General features: G+C 36.7%; 2 protein-coding genes across 3 annotated transcripts; one reads left to right on the forward strand and one right to left on the reverse strand.

Moving 5' to 3' along the window:
* The first annotated feature begins 2040 nt into the window (after window positions 1-2040).
* LOC108272333 (toll-like receptor 8) lies at window positions 2041-8119 on the forward strand. The gene is made up of 2 exons (XM_017480678.3): window positions 2041-2363; window positions 2944-8119. The coding sequence occupies exons 1-2, from the start codon at window positions 2361-2363 to the stop codon at window positions 6052-6054; spliced, it is 3114 nt and encodes a 1037-aa protein (XP_017336167.1). The 5' UTR covers window positions 2041-2360; the 3' UTR covers window positions 6055-8119.
* A 3011-nt stretch (window positions 8120-11130) lies between these two features.
* Window positions 11131-20386, reverse strand: LOC128628794 (membrane-spanning 4-domains subfamily A member 12). Of its 2 annotated transcripts, XM_053684032.1 has the most exons (8): window positions 20142-20369; window positions 19115-19302; window positions 17300-17410; window positions 17141-17197; window positions 16175-16312; window positions 15791-15904; window positions 13916-13996; window positions 11131-11923 (listed from the first exon to the last, which is right to left on the reverse strand). In XM_053684032.1, exons 2-8 carry the CDS (start codon window positions 19274-19276, stop codon window positions 11840-11842), a joined length of 747 nt encoding a protein of 248 aa, XP_053540007.1. In that variant the 5' UTR covers window positions 19277-19302; window positions 20142-20369; the 3' UTR covers window positions 11131-11839. The 2 variants fall into 2 exon arrangements, with proteins under 2 accessions (XP_053540007.1, XP_053540008.1); XM_053684033.1 differs by lacking the exons at window positions 17141-17197; window positions 17300-17410 and having other exon boundaries at window positions 20142-20386.
* Window positions 20387-23757: the final 3371 nt, after the last annotated feature.

The raw sequence follows: 23757 nt of genomic DNA on the forward strand, positions 1-23757 counted from the left end.
ACTTCTGACCAATCACAATCCATTATTCAACAGCAATGATGTTTAAATTACATTGCAGGGTTTTTCTGCTACAATGCAGACAGCACAGATTATTCAATAAAATAAACAATATTGTGTGCTTGAGTGTGTTGTTGGGGTGTAACAGACTGACATTATTTCCATCTGGCTATCTAGTGGCCTGAATATCCATATCTGCATTTCTATTTAAACCTGAAGTGGGAGTGTCCTAAACCAGTTTCTTTCTTTCTTTCTTTCTTTCTTTCTTTCTTTCTTTCTTTCTTTCTTTCTTTCTTTCTTTCTTTCTTTCTACAGTGCCCTCCACTAATATTGAGTGAATATGAGCAAAGAAGGCTATGAAAAATTGTCTTTACTGTTTAAACTTTTGATCTTTTTTTGAAAAAAAAAAAACATCACAAAAAACACTGCTGTCATGAATATCAAACAATTGCAAACAAAACACAGGTTTATGAAAAAAAAATCTTTGTTAAATATAGGTGTGCAACAATTATTGGCACCCTTTTAGTCAACACTTTATGCTACCTCCCTTTACCAAGATAACAGGTATCACTCTTCTCTTGTAATGCTTGATGATGTTGGAGAATACATGGTGAGAGATCTGAGACCATACAGAATCTCTCCCGAACCTTCAAACACTGATGGACTCTAATCTTCAGTTCACCGCCAGATTATCTATGGGCTTCAAGTTAGGGGACTGGGATGGCCATGGCAGGACCTTGATTTTGTGGTCAATAAACCATTTTTGTGGTGATTTTGATGGATCTTTTGGATCATTGTCCTGATGGAAGATCCAACTATGGCCCATTTTAAGTTTTCTGGCAGATTTTCATTTCATATCTGTTGATATTTGATAGAGTCCATGAAGCCATGTATCCTAATAAAATGTCCAGGTCATCTGGCAGAAAAACAGCCCAAAAACATTAAACAGCCACCACCATATTTAACCGTGGGCATGAGGTACTTTTCCGTATGGCTACCTCTCTGTGTGCGCCAAAACCACCTCTGGTGTTTAATGCCAAAGAGCTCTCTATTGGTTTCATCTGACCATAGAACCCGATCCCGTTTGAAGTTTCAGTAGTGTCTGGCAAACTGAAGATGCTTGAGTTTGTTTTTGGATGAGAGTAGAGGCTTTTTTATTGAAACCCTTCCAAACAGCTTGTGGTGATGTAGGTCACTTCGGATTGTAGTTTTGGAGACTTTCTGTCTCCAAGGTGCAACTAACTTCTGCAATTCTCTATCTGTGATCCTTGGAGATTTTTTGGCCACTCGAACCGTCCTCTTCACAGTGCATTGAGACAATATAGACACACGTCCAATGCCAGGTCGATTCATAACATTTCCAGTTGACTGGAACTTCTTAATTATTGACCTAATGGTGGAAATGGGCATTTTCCATGCTTGTGCAATTTTGTTACAACCACTTCCCATTTTGTGAAGCTCAACAACATTTTGCTGCACATCACTGCTATATTACTTGGTCTTACCCATCGTTATGAATGACTAACAGAATTTGTCCTATGTATTACCTCATATTTATACCCCTTTGAAACAGGAAATCATAGTTGAATAATTTCCTGTTCCTAGTCACCCAGGTGTACTATCAGGTGTAATATCAATGGGAATATACTTCAAATATATTTTTATAATATGAATTCACAGGGGTGCCAATAATTGTTGCACACCTATATTTAACAAAGATATTTTTTGATAATCCTGTGTTGTGTTTTCAATTGTTTCATACCCATGATTGCAGAGCATTTTTGTGAATTGTTTTTCACAAAAGATCAAACTGTTTGGCAATAAAGACAATTTTTCACAGCCTTCTTTGCTCATATTTACCAAGGGTGCCAATATTAGTGGAGGGTACTGTATATCAAATATACCACTACAGCCTGACAAACACTGGAAACCCCAACCCCCATTACAACGGGTGTTATTTTGTTCTTTTATATGTACACTGTCTAATAGCTAACACAAAAATCAGGAAGTGAATCTTCAGCATTTTCTCCCTGGACTCAGGGGTGTTAAAATAAAACAGTAGCCTCTGAGGTATAGCTCGGCAACTGGCAAAATTCATGTACTGATTTGTCCAGACAGAACAGATCTGAACAGAACATTTGTAAATGGTGTAGGGTTGTGAGGGGAAATGAAGATCTAATATAAGTTTGGCAGGTGGCAAAAACCTCAGTACTTATTATAACACACCACAGGAGAAACAGTGCTGGTTAGCAGTTAGAACAAAACTTCCTTTTTTTCCCACAGTGGCAACTCTGTATGACTTGCTCAACAACACTTCTTTGGCTGACAGCTCTTAAAAGAACCATTTATGGAATATTGCTAACATGGTGAGAAAAAAGATTTATACATAAGAGAATTGCTCTTTGCCTTTTTAATGACAGTGTTATTTTTAAACAGAATGACACGCACACTTGTTTTGTATTGTGAAAACACATCTTTATTCTTTGGCATTTGAATTGGGGGAACCCTGAGTACATGAGATATTTGTTCTTATATTCATCACAATTTGTATATGCAGTTCTTGTTGGAGTTTGTAGTGGTATGTGTGTGTGTGTGTGTGTGTGTGTGTGTGTGTGTGTGTGTGTGTGTGTGTGTGTGTGTGTCCGTCTGCGTGTTGGTGTTTGTCATATTACTGTTTTTTGATTTCCTGGTTTTGAAGCACTTTGGTCACTTTGTTGTTTTTAAATGTGCTATATAAATAAAATTGAGTTGAGTTCAGTTTACAAATTTGCATTTTTTATAAATGTTCATTTGTGATACTTGTGTTAAGTCAAGGGTAATTTTGTGCTGTTTTTCTTTATCTAAAAATAATCAATTACATTTTAGACACTTAAATACAAATTTTGTATATATATTTTTATATATATTTGGTTGAAATATTTAGAATTGCTAATTTTTATTTTACAGGAGGATGCCAAATACAGGTTAATGCTAGTATGCTGGGTGATAATCACGTTTATATTTGGCTTGGCAGTGTGCTCACTAGATATAAAATTCTTGAGGACACAGCCATGTGACATCCACCAGAATACCACTACCGGGACTGTTGAGTTTGACTGCCGTGGACGACAATTACGAGTCGTGCCCTTGGTTTTTGAGAACACCACCAGCCTTGATTTATCTGAGAATGAAATCAAGAATCTAACACTGGACTCATTGAAAGGCCTGCAAAAATTGATCAATCTAAATCTAAACTGGATGAACCATAATCAACATGTGAACATCACTGAGGGGGTTTTTGCAAATTTGACAAACCTGGAACACTTGAGGCTTAATGGACTGGGTTTGCCGGAGGTACCTGCACACCTTCCGAAGTCCCTGAAAGAACTGAGATTGGACGAGAACAAAATTTTCTCACTAAGTCCCAGAAACTTTTCACAATTAAAAAACCTGACCCATATTTATCTATCCAAAAATTGCTATTATTGGAATCCCTGTTTGATTAATTTTGAGATTGAAATTGGAACATTTTCAGGCTTGCACAAATTACAACATCTGAGTTTGTCATATAATAACCTTTCCCATGTTCCCAGAGATTTGCCTGTCTCCTTAGTAACACTTGAACTTGCTTCCAACAATATATCATTCATTGGGGAAGATGATTTTAAAGAGCTCCGAAATCTCAAAACCCTTAAAATTCAGGGAAATTGTCCACGCTGTCACAATGCTCCATATCCCTGCATTCCGTGTTCCAATGGTTCTATCGATATCCATGAACGAGCTTTCAACCAACTCCGAAAGCTTGAATTACTGCATCTTGCTGGGAATTCTATTTCTATCATCAAGAAAGTTTGGTTTGAGAAAACTCTGTATCTGCGGGAACTCTACCTTTCCTTCAATTTTCTTACAGGACAGATCAAGGATGGAGCATTTTTGAGTAACTTAAGGCTTCTGGAAAAACTCGATCTCTCATTTAATTATGGATTACAAGCTTATCCAGAAACTGTGCACCTAGCTCCAACCTTTGCCAACTTGTTCAGTCTCCGCACACTGCATATCCAAGGTTTGGTTTTCAAAAAGATCCAAAACAACTCATTGGCATCTCTTTATGGTTTGAAAAATCTGTCCACATTAGATTTAGGAGTAAATTTTATTGTCAGTGTGGATTCAGGTATATTTAACAAATTTCATAATTTAAAACTGCTGTATCTGTCAGAAAACCGTCTCTATCCTATCACTAACTCTGATGTTAGTAAGCCAGATAATAACATAAAGCCTCCACTCTTCAACCTACCTCAGCTGACATATTCTAGTTCTAAAAGGAAACTAGACCCATATCAGCTTAACAAAGGGCTTATCAAACCAGAATGCTTCGCTGCTGGCCATGTGTTGGATCTGAGCAGAAATAATCTGTTTTTCATTTCCCCAAAGCAATTTGAGGGACATAAAAACATTTCCTGTCTCAACCTGTCCAGAAATGCCTTCGCATCAGCATTAAATGGAACAGAATTCACATCACTGCCCAGCCTAAAATATTTAGACTTATCTTTTAACAAGATTGATTTGGCCTACGATTATGCTTTTAATGAATTAATAGAGTTGGAGGTGCTTGACCTCAGCTTTAATGAACATTATTTCCGTGTGCCTGGGGTAACTCATAATTTGAAGTTCATAAAAAATTTGCCTAAGCTGAGAGTATTAAATATGAGTTCCAACAGCATTTTTACCCTAACAACTAAGCACATGTGCAGCGACTCGCTTGCTGAGCTCCAGTTCCACCATAATCAACTGGGAAGGCTTTGGAAAGAGAAAGACGAAACGTATTTTAAACTTTTCTGGAACTTAACAAATCTGACACATCTTGATATATCATACAACAATATCAAGAATATCCCTACAGAAGTGTACAAATACTTGCCTATCACAATAAAAAGATTCAGACTGAATGGCAACGCCCTGACGAGTCTTAATTGGACTTTGATGAAGAACTTTACACAGCTTGAAGAGCTCATTCTTGGCTACAACAGCCTGACGTATGCCTCTAGAAACATAACCCAGAATATCCCGTCCTTGCTTTACCTCGACCTGAGCCATAACAGAATCTCTCAGCTGGCCACTGGATTTATCCAAGGTGCTGTCAATCTTAAAATGCTGGATCTGAGTAATAATAAATTAAGCACCATTAATCAATCCACCTTCCCATCCAAGGACACAAATCATTTGAACACTTTGTGGCTCCATAACAACCCCTATCGTTGCACATGTGACATAATGGACTTTATCCTTTGGATTTTTGAAAGCGACGTGAAAATCCCCCATCTGGTCACTATGGTGAAATGCAATGTCCCTGAAGCAACCAAGGGCAAAGGGGTGATATTCTTTGACATCAGGGAATGCATTGATGGCCAAGTCGCCTTCCTGGCTTACTTCTTCTCCACTTTGCTTATTGTGGGTGTCACCTTTGTGGCAACCTTAATGCATATGTTCTACTGGGACTTTTCATATGTGTTCTACTATGTGAAGGCCAAATTCAAAGGGTACCAGCACTTTAGCTCTGGAGATAATGTCTACGGTGCCTTTGTTACATACGACACCAAAGACTCACAGGTTTCCGAGTGGGTCCTGAACCATCTCCGGGCTCAGCTGGAAGAACAAGGTGATCACTTCCTTCCAGTCTGTTTGGAAGAACGTGACTGGCTGCCTGGCTGCCCCATCCTGGACAGCCTGACCCAGAGCATTCGCCAGAGTCGCAAGACTGTCTTTGTCCTCACTCATTCCTATGTGAAGAGCGGCTCATTCAAGATGGCTATGTACCTGGCGCACCAGCGTCTGCTGGATGAAAGTGAGGATGTGATCGTGCTGCTGCTACTTGATCCTGTACTGCAGAACTCGCATTTCCTGCGCCTGCGAAGGCGCCTCTGCAGCCACAGCGTGCTCGAGTGGCCCCGGACGCCTGCCGCAGAGCCCTGGTTCTGGCAGTGTCTGAGAAATGCAATTCGGGTCGAGAACAAGGTCATGTACAGCACCATCTACTCCAGATACGTTCCTATCAAAAACAGACCCAGAGAGAAAGAATGAACTACATGACACATGATATACTGTATATATTTTATATTACACATATTTACTATACAACATATATTTCAACAAACCCAATATTCTTATTATTATTACCTTGATTCTGTTGACTTAATAAGAATGAACATTCAAGTGTGAAAATATTGCAGTGCAAACTGTCCCACAGCCAACATTTCTTTTCTATATCTTTTCTAATTAACAGTCATAGTCGTGTTCATGGCTCACCAGAACTCATTTCTGTAGTTACATGGCTTTCTTAGATTTTTTCTATTAGTATTCTAGCAAGTTGGTTGCCATAGTGTTTTCAGGTGGTTGCTAGTGTATTGCTTTGTAGTTCCTAGAATGTTGCTAGTGGGTCGCTATGATATTAAAGGGTGTTGCTAGATGATTACTATGCTATGCCAGGGGGTTGCTATGGTGTTGCTAGATGGTTGCTAGGGTGTTGGTAGGTGGTTGCTATACTATCCCATGTAGTTGCTAGGGTTTTCTAGGTGGTTGCTATGCTATCTAAATTCTAAAATAGTTTTCCCTTTTAAATTTATGGTTTGAAATAAGTAAAGTTGTAAGTCAGTAGTCAGTCATAAGTCAGTAATTTCAATACAGATTTTTTTTTATATTTATTTGTAACTTTGCCAGCACAATATCTCAGGGTCAATATTTAACTACTGATTACTTGTTAATCAGTTTGGAGAAAAGATAAGCCCATAAAGAAAATGTTGTGAAAAATACTTTAATTTAAATATAGAATAAAATGACGTAAGGGCATTACAAAACAGCTGTAAGGGAGATACAGAGAAAATTTAGCTAAAATTGCCATAACAGGATTCCAACCCATGAGCCTTCCAAGAGAAGGATTATAAAATGGAAATGCTTTTTTGAAGTGTTTCATTTCATCGCCTGTCATGTAAATTTTGTAAAGCCAGTAATAAATGTTGCTATAGATATATAAATAAATCGTGATGCACCGCAATATCATAAATGGTTCATGATTAAATCAACACAAGAGAAAGAGTGAATCTGCGAGTTCAGAATCAATCTCTCTCGAGCAGGGACAGAAGAAAGTAGAATCATTCTCAGTATGAACCAGTGAGCACTGAGTACACTTCAAGCCAGACATGTTCACAAGTCCCTGAGGTCCAAGTCAAGTATCAAGTCTTTGAGTTGGAGTCTTAGTCAAGTCTCATGTCTTTCTTATATTTTTAGCAATAGTTCTTTCAGCTAGTTATTGTAATTAACAGTGTATTAAACTAAACCAATTTTGAAATATTAAAACTGATTACTTCTACAGAATGTCTTGTTCATTTATTAAAAATTATCTAATAAAGCACACATGGTTTCACTTAAATAATTAATGTATAGTTTATTAAATAAATAAATAAATAAATAAATAAATAAATAAATAAATAAATAAGGACATGGAAACATTTGTACTTCTTGAAAATGGACAGCAAGCATGCCCATAAGAGCTGTGTAACACTATGTTGTTATTGTTTGTTGTTCTTTTATATAACAACGCTTTTCCAATGGGTGATGAACATGTGACTTGAGATGTGTCACGTAAATAATGTAAATAATAATGCTGGATTGGTGTGTTTAGAGATGAATTGTGATATTTGCTGCTGCAGCACATACTGATAGGGAATGAATGAATGAGGAATGACTATAAAAATGTAGTGTTTGATGCTGTCTTGTGGGGTAGTTAAGAGTGAACGTAATAGGGAATGACAAACCAAAATGATTTGAGTCTCAAGTCTCAAGTCAGTTGTTCACGAGTCCAAGTCAAGTCGCAAGTAATTTTTTTTGCAACTTAAGTGTGACTCAAGTCCAACTTACCGACTCGAGTTTACATCTCTGCTTCAAGCCCAATTCAAGCACTTTTATTAATTTTATGTGGCTGCTTCAGATAGACAATGTCTTCAGCCAAAGATGGCAGTGACAGCGGTTGACTGCACTTGTCAGGGGCAGGGAAAGATGGAATTCAAATAAAAATGCACCACTTACAACAAAGAATCACGAGGTTCACACACACACAAAAAAACACCTGATAGAGTTAAAGTAGAAACAAGTGAGTATACCAAGGGTATACACTAGTATTGAACCTTAGAAGTCGTTATACACAAACAGCCCTTGGGAAAAAGTAAGCATACGGCACATATGTGCGTATGGCTCTGAATACACCACTGGTCCTTATAAGGTGCATGAATTATTGCAGTCTACAGGAGGGATGTGATTTGGACAATTACGCTGTTAACACCACTAGCGGACTGAGCATGCGCATATATCTCCTTTCAGTGGATTTACGTACATGCAACAAACTTCCAATTAAAGCATGCATATTGCAGGGGTAGGAATCAGACTTTTGGGAATAAGAATATAGTCTTAATCTGAATTGGGCAATCGGATTGCGGCATTTACATGGCTGAATACTAATTAGAAAATTGACAAATTCTGATTAATATTGGAATATTGATGTGGATATAAGCATAGTCACTGACCATAAGAACCTGGAGTCACATCTGTAAACTCAAAAAAAAATAAATAAATAAAATAAAACTGTATTGTGTGTTTACTCAGGTTGCCTTTGTTTTATATTGTATTTTATCTAAAACTATTTAGTATGAGATATACACAATAACACAATGTTATTATAACAGAATAACAGAATGTAGTTTCTTAATGATTTTTATTTAATACATATTATCATGTTATGTCCTTAGTTTTTAAGATGATGATTATCCATCCATCTTCTATACCGCTTATCCTTTTCAGGGTCACGGGGAACCTGGAGCCTATCTCAGGGAGCATCGGCACAAGGCAGGGTACACCCTGGACAGGGTGCCAGTCTATCGCAGGGCGCAATCACATACACACTCACACACTCATTCATACACTACGGACACTTTAGACACGCCAATCAGCCTTCCATGCATGTCTTTGGACTGGGGGAGGAAACCCCCACAGCACGGGGAGAACATACAAACTCTGCACACACAGAGCCGTCTCGCAACGTGACGGAATACTCCGGAACAGAAACAAAACAAACGTGCACGTGTCCACAGTAAACAATGTCACGGTTGTCAACATCCGAAGAGCATGCGCTTGTGCACGTAGCTCGTGCACGCGCTCACCCGCTCTTCGCTACCAGGCACGCTGCCGGAAGTGGAGGTCGTGAAATTCCCGCATCACACTGTGGTTGCTAGGCTATTTGGTGCGTCATCAAACACGTCCTTGTTCGGTCAAATTTATTCAGTCTTTTCACTTATTCGGCCGAACACCGAAAATGCTTTTTTTTTTTTTTTTTTTTACTATTTTCGGCCGAATGATTTCGGTTGCCGTACATTCGGTGCATCCCTAATTATAATATTTGCTTGCACAGCTGAATTTCTGTCTAAAGCATCCTGTTTCTCTGGAAATTGTATGCAGTCACATTAGAAATGAAGTTCCACAAGGTGTCTGGTTCAGGAGTTAAATAAAATGATGTTCTTTCTTTCTTTTTTTTTTTTTTTGAATGAAAACGACCATTTTCCAGCAGCCCTATTTCTGGGTAGGGAGTTTTTGCAGTCTTTCTAGGGCATAATGATAGGGTTAACAACAACATCTGGTACAGACCATACAAACATCTGGTTAACATCTGAATAAGAAAATAGATACAAATATTCTAAACACTAAAGAATAATTTGTATGAATTCTAATAAACAAAAGTGTTCTTATGAAATCCCTGCTTCTCCTGATCAAAATAATCGTGATTATCATTTTGGCCATAATCAAAGCCCTACAGTATTCTGAAGAATGAATACATTGGCACAGTGGTACAAAAATGTGGAATACCAGGAATATCAGAGTTTGTGGAGCGTACCAGCACCCTCACACAGATCATCCAGAAAGCAAAAGATAAAAGAGGGACCTGACAGTCCTTAGTGGATCTGTCCAATTCACGAAGGCTCAATCCCACATCAACCAGTCACCACCACCCCAAAGAAATTGCACGAGTTCAGTCATGGTACTTGTCCACCGCACTACGGCTCGACTTTTCTCGCTTTTGGGGGCTTTCCACTGTCGATAGTACCTGTATTTATTTATTTATTTTGTGGTACCCCCTCAGTCCAGGTTCCAAGTGAGCCGAGCCGAGCCTAAATGTGAGCCATGCACTGAGGGAGTAAGGATTCTCCTTAACGAGTGGTTCTGTATTGTGCCTGAATAAATGCTTGTCATTTAATACATACTTTACATATGGTAATAGTCTATGAATTGAAAATTATGTATCATTTATCTCATTATATATAAAATGATAACAAACGTTTCTGTCTTAGATTTTTAAATCTCGCTTGATATCGATTTCCAAACAGGTGTTTATCGAAGTCACTCCTGTCGCGGCTGAATCTAACAGTCATATCGAGCACGACGTAGGTTCTAGAACATCACTATTTTTACATCCTTAATAGGGTCCATGTTCAGTGAATAGGAAAGGTGTTTGGAATACGGCCTGACCGTGTATTTAAACAGGGCTTCGATAATACATGATTCCTGTGTGATCATAGACATATAACTAGACGCCACATTGGCCACTGGATCATATGTCAACATCGCCACCATATTGGTCCGGGTAACAGTAATAAGTCCCAGTTTATATTAGAAACTAAATTGCCCATAATCGAGATTTTCATCTATACTACCTTTTTTCTCCAAACCTACTTTTATGACAAACTCCTCGTTTTGGCTGAGCAACTGACATATTGTGAATCTTAGCCTACTGTAGTTATTTGGCTAGTTAACTTCTCACACAGAAGGTTTCCCAAAGAGACAGTTGATGAGGCAGAGGGAAGTAGTTGTAAAAGGGACTTTGTTTCCACAAGTGAGTGCACCGAGCCTTGCAGTATTGTCAGAGCTGCTGTTATAGAAAATTAATCAACACCCTCTGATCAATCATGATCCAGAATTAAACAGAGTTTGTGGTGTTTTGTATAATCAAATTACAGAAAAAAAATTATGTAAGGACAGGGACAAATGTTTAAGAATTCTTGGTTAAAAAAAAGGCAGCCAATATGTTTCTAAAATAAATCTGCACAGCTGTGTATGTTCACGGAAACAAAAGATTATTTAAATCTCTTTATTTTTGGAAGCATTTTATCGTATCAGTATTTTCTTTACAGAAGAGCTATGAGTGTTATACACCATCATAGACATATGATATACTGTATGTTATATACAGTATCTCCCAAAAGTGAGTACACCCCTCACATTTTTGTAAATATTTGATTATATCTTTTCATGTGACAACACTGAAGAAATGACACTTTGCTACAATGTAAAGTAGTGAGTGTACAGCTTGTGTAACAGTGTAAATCACTTTTGTTGCCAGCAGTTTAGACATTAATGGCTGTGTGTTGAGTTATTTTGAGGGGACAGCAAATTTACACTGTTACACAAGCTGTACACTCACTACTTTACATTGTAGCAAAGTGTCATTTCTTCAGTGTTGTCACATTAAAAGATATAATCAAATATTTACACAAATGTAAGGGGTGTACTCACTTTTGGGAGATACTGTAGATAGATAGATAGATAGATAGATAGATAGACAGACAGATAGATAATGTGTGTGGGGGAGTGTTCAATGTACACAGATTCCTTTGAGAAACAAAAATAATTTATTTAAATGTTGAATGTGTGTAGTGTTAAAGTAAGCAGTGTGATGTGTAGTAAGCACTCAAGTGTGATTGTTTTCCATCTTGTGTTAAGTAACAGTGTTATTTAACAGTTAACAAGAATAATTTCTTATTTAGAATTATCCTCTGTTGTCCGGTTGGCTTTTCTCACTGTACGCTGGAGGAGCACTGCTCATGGTGAAAGCATTCATTGTATTGTCCCCCTGTATAAAAATTTTAATAAAAATATAAATAATAATAAAAAAAAACAGTGTATTTATTCTCAGCTATTCTTGGTAATGACCTAAAGAATAAATGTATACATTTACTGACATTTACTGACATTATAGGTGTACATTTATGGACATCTCATCTGTACAGCTCACCTTTTACTCACCACAACTGACCTCATTTATTGTCCGGGAGACAAACTAAAGAATTCATTCGCAAATTGTTCATAAGCATATAAAAACATTAATTTCCTACATATCACTCCTGAGTTTGTGTAAATCAGTGGTTCTCAACCCGGTAGTGCGGAGAGATCAGAAGCGGGTTGCAAATTTTTGTCAAGAAAAAAACAGACGGCATCATTTGTGTATTTGGTGTATTTTATTGCTTTTCAAATAGAATGTGCATAAATGAAAAACCCCACGTTCCCTCTACTTCTGTATTTTCTTTTTGCTGGGGTGAGGCAGAGCTTAGCCTGCCTTTTATCTAGCTGTCAGTGCAGACCAGTGTTGCCAACTTAGCAACATTTCAGACCCCTTTAGCGACTTATTTTGCAACAAATAAAAAGCGCCTAGCGACAAATCTAGTGACTTTTTGGACAAACCTTAGCAACTTTCCAAATGTCACCAGTACTGTCCTGCAAGCGTGAGATCTTGCTTTCCAGCTGCACTCTCACCTCTCTCTGCGTCTGCTTTGTTCAGTGAGAGTCTGAGAGCCGGAGATTTAACAAAGTCATGGATAATGAGACTCACCCCCCCCCCCCCCCCAATTTACATCATTCTTATAGAAATGTTTTTAGAATGCAAGACGAATGTAATGCGACATGTTTTACATGTAAAATAGTCCACATTATTACAGCCTAGTTCTCTTGTTCAAAGCAGTTATAGTGTTCAGAAACATTTTTGATCATTCATGTTCCATACCTGTCCGTTATATAGTTTTATAAATGTCATAAAAGTTATTTTAAAAATCCTAAAAGTTATGAAAAGTAATTAAATAAAAAAAGTACAAAAACACAAAAGTAAAAAAAAAAATCCATCTATCTATCTATCTAGCTATCAAAAACACACACACACACACACACATATATATATATATATATATATATATATATATATATATATATATATATATATATATATATATGTATATATATATATATATACGTATATATATATATATATACGTATATATATATATATATATATATATATATATATATATATATATATATATATATATACACACACACATGATAGGGGAGGCTTGGGTGGGCTTTAGTTACAAAAGGTTGAGAACCTCTGGTGTAAATTTACATGAAAGGATTCTCACCTATATGAACCTTGATCGGCTTCAAATCATGTAAACATTGTCGCTGAGTTAGTTCAATTATATATTCAGACAACGCTGTCAAGTGTGTGTCTATGGTAGTGAAATGGCTGAGCTGAATTACTGGAAGATTTAGCGCATGCACTGTAAAGAAGAAACATTGACTTAACTTAAGATTTCAAGACAATCTCTTTCAGCTCTCTGTGAGCTTTGTATTTTTTGTGGGCGTGGCTAAATGAAAACATACCAGGAACACATTTGGTAATTTACGGCTGATTGAGGTTTCGCAACATATGCACATGAGCAGCTAGAAAATCAGCTAAATATTTTTTGTTATGTTTCTCAAGAATGTTTTGTTCAGTTTGGGTAAAAACATTTACACAACTAGAATAAATTATGAATGATATTTCAGCCCTTCTCTTGCTTATTGAAATGTGATGTCTACACCACATTTCTTATGTAAATTATCCTACGAACAATTTAAGAATTAATTAGTTAGGTCATGTCCAGGATGATAAATGAGGTCAGTTGAACATGAATGCTAACACTTTATTTAAAAAAACCCCCCAAAAATCTCAAACATGGTTTCCATGTAAATATGAATATGGACTATTCAGTGATGTGGAGCTTCATAACGATATCCTGCAGGTTTCTCTTACCGGTTGAGCATGATGAGCTGGGAAGGAACTGACCACAGGAACCCATCCCTCAGGGTTTGGAACCACATTGATGATGTTCAGCTATATGACACATACACAGAGCTTCATAGTTAGACCATAGCAATATATACACATGTTTAGAATCGTTACAGCACTCCAAACTGTTCACTACAATTACAGTACTGTAGATTGTTCTTCATCCTAGCTAAAGATAAAGGTAGCATTACTTAATGTCACATTAGCACTGGTTGCTATCATAAACTCAGAATCCCAGAATTCCTCACAACCTCACAATATGGCCAAACCAGGTTCCATTTCCCATCAGCCACAGCCATTTCCTCGTTCAAGGTCACCACACTTCCAATGGTGCCTTCACAGCATCTGGAAACTCAGAAATTTTCCAATTTGGAAGCAGCTAGAGTGTTCACACAAACTCAGGTCAGAAATAAAATGAATATTCACTTTAAGCTGTCTACAAAAACTAGAATTAAAGAGTGGATTGGTTAATGCTTGTTTTAATTTTTTAAAGTAGATGTGATTATTCACTTTTAATAACACTGAAAATAGCATAGTAAACAGAAATGCAAAAAAACAAAACCTGCTTATTAACATTAAATCATGCTGTTATTTCTTGTTCTTAATTTTCATTTTGAGCGCCACCATGTTTCAGTGATGTAACATGGCAATTAGAAGAAGTCTAAGCTCTTAAAATACGTTGACTTTCAGAGTCGGAATTATAAGTCTGAAAGTCGGATCTTTCCTCCTGGGAGGTCAGAAATTTCCAAGTTCTGACTGGATCATGAACACAGTATAATTACGCACACCTGGTCCCAGATGTCACACACTGCTTTAAATAACCCAGAACTTTCCATCGGCCTTTTCATCTCATGTTTGCTTTCTCAATAACTCTGTGAATTGACTGACCAACACCTGTTTTTGACTACGTCCTTGTTTTATGATTTGGATTATCAACTCGTTGAAATAAAGTTCACCTGCACTTGAATCCGTCTCTGCTGCCTGTCAGAAGACTTTGACTTCTGTGGATGCAGCAGGCCTGCCTAAAATGTGACAGGCGCTCACGATACAAGGCTGCCTCTTCAGCAAACCTCAACAACAGCTAGCAAATAATCAATGTTTTGTAAAGTCAGCTAGCAAACCCCCTTCCTCTAGGATGAATCCACCCCTCATCTGCACCTGCTTATCATGCTTCAGTTCTCAAAGCCTGACTGGAAAAGTGTGCCGAAGATCTGGAATGTAAATGTAAACGCTTCTTGCTGCAACATTCCATATGTTTCTCCAGGCAGGAGAGAACCTCACACAGTTTCAACCTGCTGATGGAGGAAGCGCTCAGCTCGGCTCCTCAGTATGGTAACAAGGAGGTTAAATGATTCCCGCTATGCTTAAGATTCCTCAGCTGAACGCTGACATCACGCTAAAGTTTTACAGGAATTTTCACTCTTCCTGATGTCCTCACAGGTTCTTACATGGTAACTTGATAAGAACTTTCTTCCTGTAATGTGTGGGGATCTGAATCTATACCCACATTTTCTGCTTTTTCACAGTGTCTGTTGTTTATACTAAGAATATTGAACTGAAATGAAGTGATTATCTGCGGTGCCGGGTGTAACGTTTCAGAAGATGACAGCTGACCTTCTAGTCCCGTGAAGGCTTTTTCAGCAGGTGGATTTAATTCATGTAAGATGTGGCTTGAGTGTTAAGACAGCTGAATTAGATTGGAGCTGATTTCTAACTAGTATTTTGTGAACAGACAACAGTAGGAGAAATTATTCATTGAGATATCAACTTGCAATCTCCTGAGAATAAAGCTGTGACACGCATGAAGATATATTTTTTACCTTTTTTAAAAGTACTTACGGTAGGTTCATTGGTGCAGGTGGCTTTGCAGGTGAAGGCTGATATTGCGATAGAGATGGTAAACTGGAGCAGAGAGAAAACCAGCAGAACGCCAATGATTCCACTGGTACGGCTCTGAAATAAAGATCCACCGTCATCAAAATACACATGTCAGAAAGTCCTGCCACTTAAAGTAACTTCTTTTTCTTTGTTTGTTTTTATCGCTATTTTCTGTACTAAAATATACACTTTCTAAAATAGAAAATATATTTGCATGTTTTTTGCTTTATTATGCTACAGATTTCTTTTATTCCTTGTATTGTTGATATTTTTTGGTATTTTTATTTGGCTATTTTTACCCTTGCACACCTCATGCTTAAATAAAAATAAATAAAGAAATCGTACCACTGCGATAAAGTCATTACCGCACCCATTGAAGAGGCAGAGTCTATGTGGCCCAATCACCAAATCCAGGGAAAGCATGATGATGGCGATTCCTGCAGCTATCGTGCTAAAAATATTTACCACCATAGCGCCCTTCACCTGAGAGAAAAAAAGCAAATAAAATAAACTGATGTCAGAACCAAACCAACTGTCAATCAGCATCCATAAGAATTCTATAAAATAAAAAATTCTAATTGAAGCTACAAGAGCAAACCTTTAACATGAATGTTCAGAATTTTACTCAGCAATCGGCTTGCATACATTTCAGTCTATACATTTTCATTGTCGATAGTAAATATTTTTTTCCCCTTAACACTAGAAAAGTAATCATAAAGTGATTTTTAGCAATGTACTTCATAAAGTGGCTTCATTGATAGTGTGTATAAATCACCAAATTTGTATGAATTTTAATAAGCGAGAGTATTCAGGTTCATTTTCATGCTTTTTACCCAAATGTTAACCAATTGATACTGACTTATGAAAATTTTCTGCTAAAATCCAACATTATACATCCTAATGAAATCCTTATTAGAGTTCCTACAATTTTATATGGTACATTTTCTGGAATTTTGGTTTCATTTCATTATTTACTGTCATACTTGTACATTTAATATTCAATAAATGTTTTTTGTGACTTCTGTCTTGTGATATTGAAATGATTGATAGCATGCACATTCTTCATTTCTATGTGGCTTGTTTAAACATGACTACACAGCTAACATAATAGCAAGATTAATTAGCAAAGTAAATAAATGCAATAAAAGTGTAGATTCAAAGTGTAAATGAAATTCACTCAGCAAATATAGAAAAATTCTATATCTTATCTCTTAAGACAAATAAAAATGATGGATGAAAAGAAACGTGTGCATTTCCATGCTAAAAGAGTTGGGGGGGGGGGGGGGGGGGGTACGGTTGGTGTTTACATACCACACAGGCATTAAGCTTGTTGCTTGCTGAAACAGCCAGAGCGCCAGCAGTGATGTGCTGCAAGTGTTGAATATTTTTTGTTTTTGTTAAAAATGATACTGAATAATTTAATGTAATGATATATATTTATTTAAGTCAACAAAACTGAAAAACACTTACAAGCAGCGAGCCCCAGAATATGACTCCAGAGTACACGCTGATATTCTGAGGGTAGACCGCCATCACGATACCCAACAATATCGTCAGCAAACCAATCATTATTTGGACAGTCTAATAATGATAACAGTAATAATAATAAGAAAAACTTTTAAAATATCAAATTAACTTAATTTAGTTAACAGATTAACTTTTAACTTTTTAAACAAATACTATTTTCTGTATACTGTATATTTGCAAACAATGTTCATGTTTAAAGAACAAATAAATGATCACACTCATTTATATCAATTAGCCAGAATATTATGACCAGTCACAGATGAAGTGAGTAACACTCATTGTAACAACAGCGCATGTCAGTGTGTGGAGATATATTAGACAGTAAGAGTACAGTCATGTGTTGGATGTGGGGCAGGGTGCTGGGCGGACTATTCGCAAGGGCAATTAAGGATATCCCATCCAGTCCAAACCATCAAGAGGGCTGAAAATTTGAATGATTAATGATGATTAGAAGGAATGTGTCACAACAGAGTGCTGCATATGAGGCTATATTTCTGCAGGACTGGTCAGAGTGCCCATGTTGACCCCTGTACACCATGAAAGCACCTACGATGGGCATCAGAACTGGACCTTGAAGCAATGGGAGAAGGTGGCCTAGTCTGGTGAGTCATGTTTTCTTTCACATCACGTGGATGTGGAAAAGATGAGCCAGTGGACGGAATGTGATGATCTGGGCAATGTTCTGCTGGGAAGCCACGAGGTCCAGCATTCACATGGACGTCAATTTGACACGTGCCACCAACCTGAACATCACTGCAGACCAGCTACCACCCTTCATGGAAGTGGTATTCCCTATAGGATAATGCACCCTGCTGCAATATATACATTGTTTGGGAATGGTTTGAGGACCATGATGAAGAGTTCGAGGTGCTATCATGGCCTCCAACATCCGAACCGCGGAGGCTCCACCTCTCAGCTTACAGGACTTAAAGGATCTGCTGCTAATGTCTTGGTGCCAGACACCACAGGACATCTTTAGAAGTCTTGTAGAGTCCATGTCTCAGCAAATTAGAGCTGTTTTCGTGGCACGCAGATGACCAACAGCATATCAGGCATGTGATCATAAAGTTGTAGCTCATTGGTGTAGATTTTATCCTATTTTTAAAAATATATATTTATATTTTCGTTTATTTTATCATTTCATTTAGCTTAAGAAAATATTATGTAAAGTACACATTATGTAGTCTTAGAAGAAGATTATTAAAATATATTGTTTGTATTTTAAATTAATATTTAGTAATGTAATAAAATGTTTTATTAATGTATTCATTTCATTTAGGTAAAAAATATTATCGTTAAAAAAAATGATCATTATTGTTGTTGTTTTGGTTACACTGGCTTCAGTTTTATTTTATTTTTTAGTACTTAGTTATATTTTCATGTTTATTTCTCAATAATTCATATTTATTTCATTATTCCATATTAACCATATTCATGTTTATTTGCGTATTCATTAAAGAGGTTAAAAACATTTTATTAAGTAATTTAGTATGAAAAATACTAAGAAAAGCACAACCTTAAAGTCTAAAATGAATGTCTTTTAAATTAAGTGAATTATTGCACTCTCAATAAATAATGTAGGGGACTTTTTAATAACATATTTAGATTTTTTAGGGCAAATACGTAAGCCACACATTATTATTATTATTATTATTATTATTATTATTATTATTATTATTATTACTACTACTACTACTACTACTACTACTACTACTATCATTATTATTATTTTCTCTATGATGTAATTGTGTAACATACTCCCAGCGCTTTGGGTTCTCCTTTCAGGAATTTCCGCAGTGGGCCGAGCATCTGAGGGGAATTTTGATCTGCTGTATTTGAGGATGTTGATGAGGGAAGAACTTGAGTGACGATGGTGTAGCCACTTCCCACATTAGGCAGGGGTATAGGAGCGCTGGCCATCTTTAAAGCACGTCTGGGTTTTTAATCTGCGAACAAAAACAACTTTCACTATCGGCATGATGGAATAATGTGAGATGAAATTGGAGTACAAATGATGACATCACTACAGTTGTCACAATATTTACGCAAGGGAGGTTTAGGACATATGCAAGTGCAGTAAAAGACGTTTAATATAGGCAATATACAAACAGGCATAAACAGGGTAAGGCTAGAATCAAAATGAGAAACAAGGTCAATAACGAATCAAAATGAGAAACCAGAAACAAAGAACAACCACTTGGTAAAGAGATAAACTCAATACTACGCAAAAGTGCACAGTGACATGAGGGGTTTAAATGACAAACTTAATCATGGGTTAAACACGTAAATAATGTGACAGCTGAAAACAATGATGGCACACATTCAGAAAACAACCAATGACTACACAGGGGCGGAGACAGAACATGACCATAATAAAAGCACGTGTCCAACATAAACAAAACCACTGTCATTGACGACCGAAAAGTGTGCTCGCTATGCGCTTGCGCATCTGGCTCGTGCACGAGCATGAGCTTCGGTTTTCCGAGCACACTGCAATACTGCAGCGCTGAAGTACAATTTTTGACTTTTTTTAATTTATACTTTCACTTCAGGATCATTTCTCAGTATTTTGTCCATCCCTGAAAATAATCATTTCATTTACACCGAACTTGACATTTCAGGTAAATCTAAAAAGTAAAATGGTACACAAGTCAAAATATTTGCAAGGCAAAACCCCAAAAGGAAGCCATTTTAAAGCATTTTCAACCCTTAAACACTCCTTAAAGCAAACACTTATCTTGGTACATAGCTGTAAAAAAAAAAGAAAAAGAAATCAATCCTTTACCTCCCGTCCTTTTAGCAGTGCAGTCTCTCTCTTTCTCTCTCTCTTTCTCTCTGTGCGTGTGTTTTTCTCTCGCTCTACTAAACGCTTTCGGTTCTAACGTGTGCCTTTATCTGCAAGTCATCCTGTTTGTCGGATAGGATGTTTCCAGTTCTAGTGACGTAGATTTCCTGCCTCGAGTCTAAGACGAGAATGAAAAAAAAAAATCACGCACAAAGCTGTTGTGCAAGCAGATGTGATGTCTGAACATTAAACAGAGCTCCAGAGAGCAGTGGAGAACAGCCTGCTGTTGTTTTTGTTCCACCTCACAGGGCTGAAGTATTCCCAGCAGGACGAAATTAATACGATCAGCTCTGCCTAGAAACCTGACCTGTAGTAACCTTTAAACAAACATATATAAACATAAAATATAGCTGCAAGCAGCGATTTGTGGGCCCAAGCACCAAAGGTGCAGTAATGCCTGTTTCATCAGCAAGTGTTAGCATGTGGATGTTATTATGTCACATCACTGAACATACATGTGCAGTGGAATTTTGTGACCCTTCAGGATTGTACAATGTGAAATGTTAATTAATCACTACACCTTTGCAACAGAGTCTAAGTTATATAAAAAATTCCTTCAGAGTTTAGCATCGTGGAATTCTTGACATCATGCTGATCAAATTTGTTTGAGGATAAACTTTGATAAATCGTCTAGGAGGAGAATTAAATCACTGGTTTATAAGACTCACTTCCTGTTGCCAGTTGGGGGTGCTATCACAATGAATCACTGTGTGTATGTGTATGTGATTGTGCCCCATCATTGTACATCAGTGTAAACTTTGAGCAACACAGCATGATGTAGATTTATGTTGCACTACATGTTTGTGTGGGTAACACGTTAACTGACTCCCTCGCCATGGCAACACCGTTTATGAAATCAAAAATTACTTGTCTAGTTCTCATTGTGGACCTCTTCTCATCATGCTGACCAAATTTGGTTTGAATCTGATGAATTCCCTAAGAGTATTATACATGTTTAGGATTATACAGGATTATAAATATTTGATACCTGTCAAAATGCACAAAATCAAAAATGGCTGACTTCCTGTTTTTGAACATGGTTTTCATGTTGAAAACCATGAAAAACATGCACAATAAACGTACAAGTTTTGATTTGGTTTAAATAATTAATTTCTGGATAACCGGGAGAGAAATGCAGCTCTGTGTGCAGCAGCATTATGAAAGCATATTTCTTTTGTTTGTACAGAAATATGGTACAAATGGCAGTGTTTAGGTTGGGTTAAAATGCAGCAGTACTGTACATCTTCCGCTAGTATCATGTTTATGAACTTGGTATTTGTTCTGCAACCTGATGGACTGTGAAGTAATTTCTGATTTTCTTCTGAATAAAGATGCAAGCAGGCACCTGCATCTTTTTATCGTATATGGAGTTCATGGGGTGCCAAAACAAAAAAACAAAAGATTTAATTTGTCTTGTTTTGTTGTTTTCTTGTTGGCTTTTTACCACACAGAATGTGTACACACTTCACTCACCTGTGCCTTACCTCTGACTGCCTGGTTGGCAAACATTGCAAACGTTGCTTAAAAAATAGAGAGATGTGAAGATTACACAGGAACTTCATTTATATGCTAATTTGTTACCCATATATAGCTTTATTTGAGGAACTATGAGTGTTACCCATATTGCACTGTGGGCAAATGCTAAACAAAGGCAGTTTTTGACATTTACATTTATTCAGTTAACAGACGCTTTTTTCCAAAGTGACTTACAAACGATGACAGTAAGCTTGCACTCATTTGGCTTGTTTAGATATAAAAGCTTTGAAGTACCTCTCTGCTCCCATCCTGTCATTGCTTTGTTATGCTACTGATTTTAACTGTTTTGTGTTAAACAATGATGAGGTTGTCTATTTAAACCCCACTGTCTCATTGTATCTTTGGACTGTCTCAAAATGAAAGTTCCAACTGAACAGTGGGTGTTGATTAATTTTTTATTAATTTTTGAGATCAGTGCAGCTGCAAACCACCGCTTTATATTAATGCACTCATTCTAATATGTTGTCATTTCTGTAGAAGCCACTCAGTCACATGGACTTTTTTGGTGAACACTCCACATAAATGTATTTTAAAAATATGTGATTGAACGATTGATACAGTGATACAGAGTTTTTTGTAAGGAAATGTGTATATCTAAAAATTATGGAAGAAGTCTTGTGTCAGCAATTTGTTAGAGCTAAAGCTGTTTTTGTTTTGTTTTTGTTTTTTTGCTGGCATCTTTAGGGCAGATGAGTTTACACTTTGTGTTTTTTGGTAACATGACAAGCTGCAAGGTTTTTTTTTTTTTTTTTTTTTTGTCTTGTTCAGTTGAAAGAAACAGACAGGCTGGTGAGAGAACGACTGTTTAAGTGATAACAGGAACTAACATGCAACGCCCATGAAGCAACATTAAACTATAACTATAGATGGATTAAAAGTATGGTTATTTGTTCTCTAACACATATTAAAATATTTAATTGTTGGCAAATTGCTGTGGAATAAGAAGAATGAAACACTTTGCGAGGTGCTGTTGTACGAAAATAATCAACCGTGGTAGCAAAGCATAAGCAAAAAATGAAACTCTGGGTTTTGTTTTTGTTGTTGCTGTTGTTGTTTAGCAGTCATGTGTGCTTTACATGATTAAATTACATGTATTGAGTGTTTCAATCAGACCATTAGGCATGTGGTAAAGTAACTATTACCGATATAATATAATTATAAATATAATATAACAATATTTAATAGCAGAACACAATCCTGGCCATGAATTAGATGCTAAGAAATGAGTGAGTATAAATAAATTAAATTTTGTTATTGTTGTTTTAAGGGACATCTACAACAAACTGAGTGAAACTTTTCGATTTTTAAGAGCTCAAAAAAGAACATTGATATTAATGCATGTGTAATCCTAAAAAGATTTTTCCCCATTTCCCAAAGTTGTTGGAAAGTTTTCAGATTCCCACTTGGTAATGAATGTAGCATTACAGTTAACTTTTTGTCTCCACTAGAGATGTAACGGTTTGAAAATTTCATTTCACAGATTATTGTGTCGAAAACTATCACAGTTATCCGTATTATCACGTTATTGTTAAAATGTACAAAAAGTACTGATACACACACTGAAATCATTTAAACAGGTTTATATTTGACTATAAAATGATGGATGGTTGTCACTATGCTTACTGTGATAATCGGTGTTCCCGGTGTTACACGGTGTTCGGCCGCACACCGATTACATCACTTGCCTACCGTGGCACCGTCCCCACTGTCATTTTGCTTTTTTATAGTAATAAAATCATTTAGTTCAGTTAGAGAACATGACGGAAGGCAGTGACAATGCTCGGGATAATTTCTAACCTTCCAAGAGGTTTTGTGACTGTAAGACATTCTCCTCAAATGCTATTGAACTTTAAAGTATGGTATATTTTGTGAATGAGTCCATTCTGTAGTGAAATACATGCCAAGTTTTACACATGATTTTATAGTTTATTTTATTAATTATCAAAAATCTATAAGGTGTGCATCATAGCTGACACCTACATGAACACTTCACAGTTGGTTTTATGACTGTAAGTTCTTC

Source organism: Ictalurus punctatus, chromosome 12, assembly GCF_001660625.3.
Source record: "Ictalurus punctatus breed USDA103 chromosome 12, Coco_2.0, whole genome shotgun sequence".
Taxonomy (NCBI): domain Eukaryota; kingdom Metazoa; phylum Chordata; class Actinopteri; order Siluriformes; family Ictaluridae; genus Ictalurus; species Ictalurus punctatus.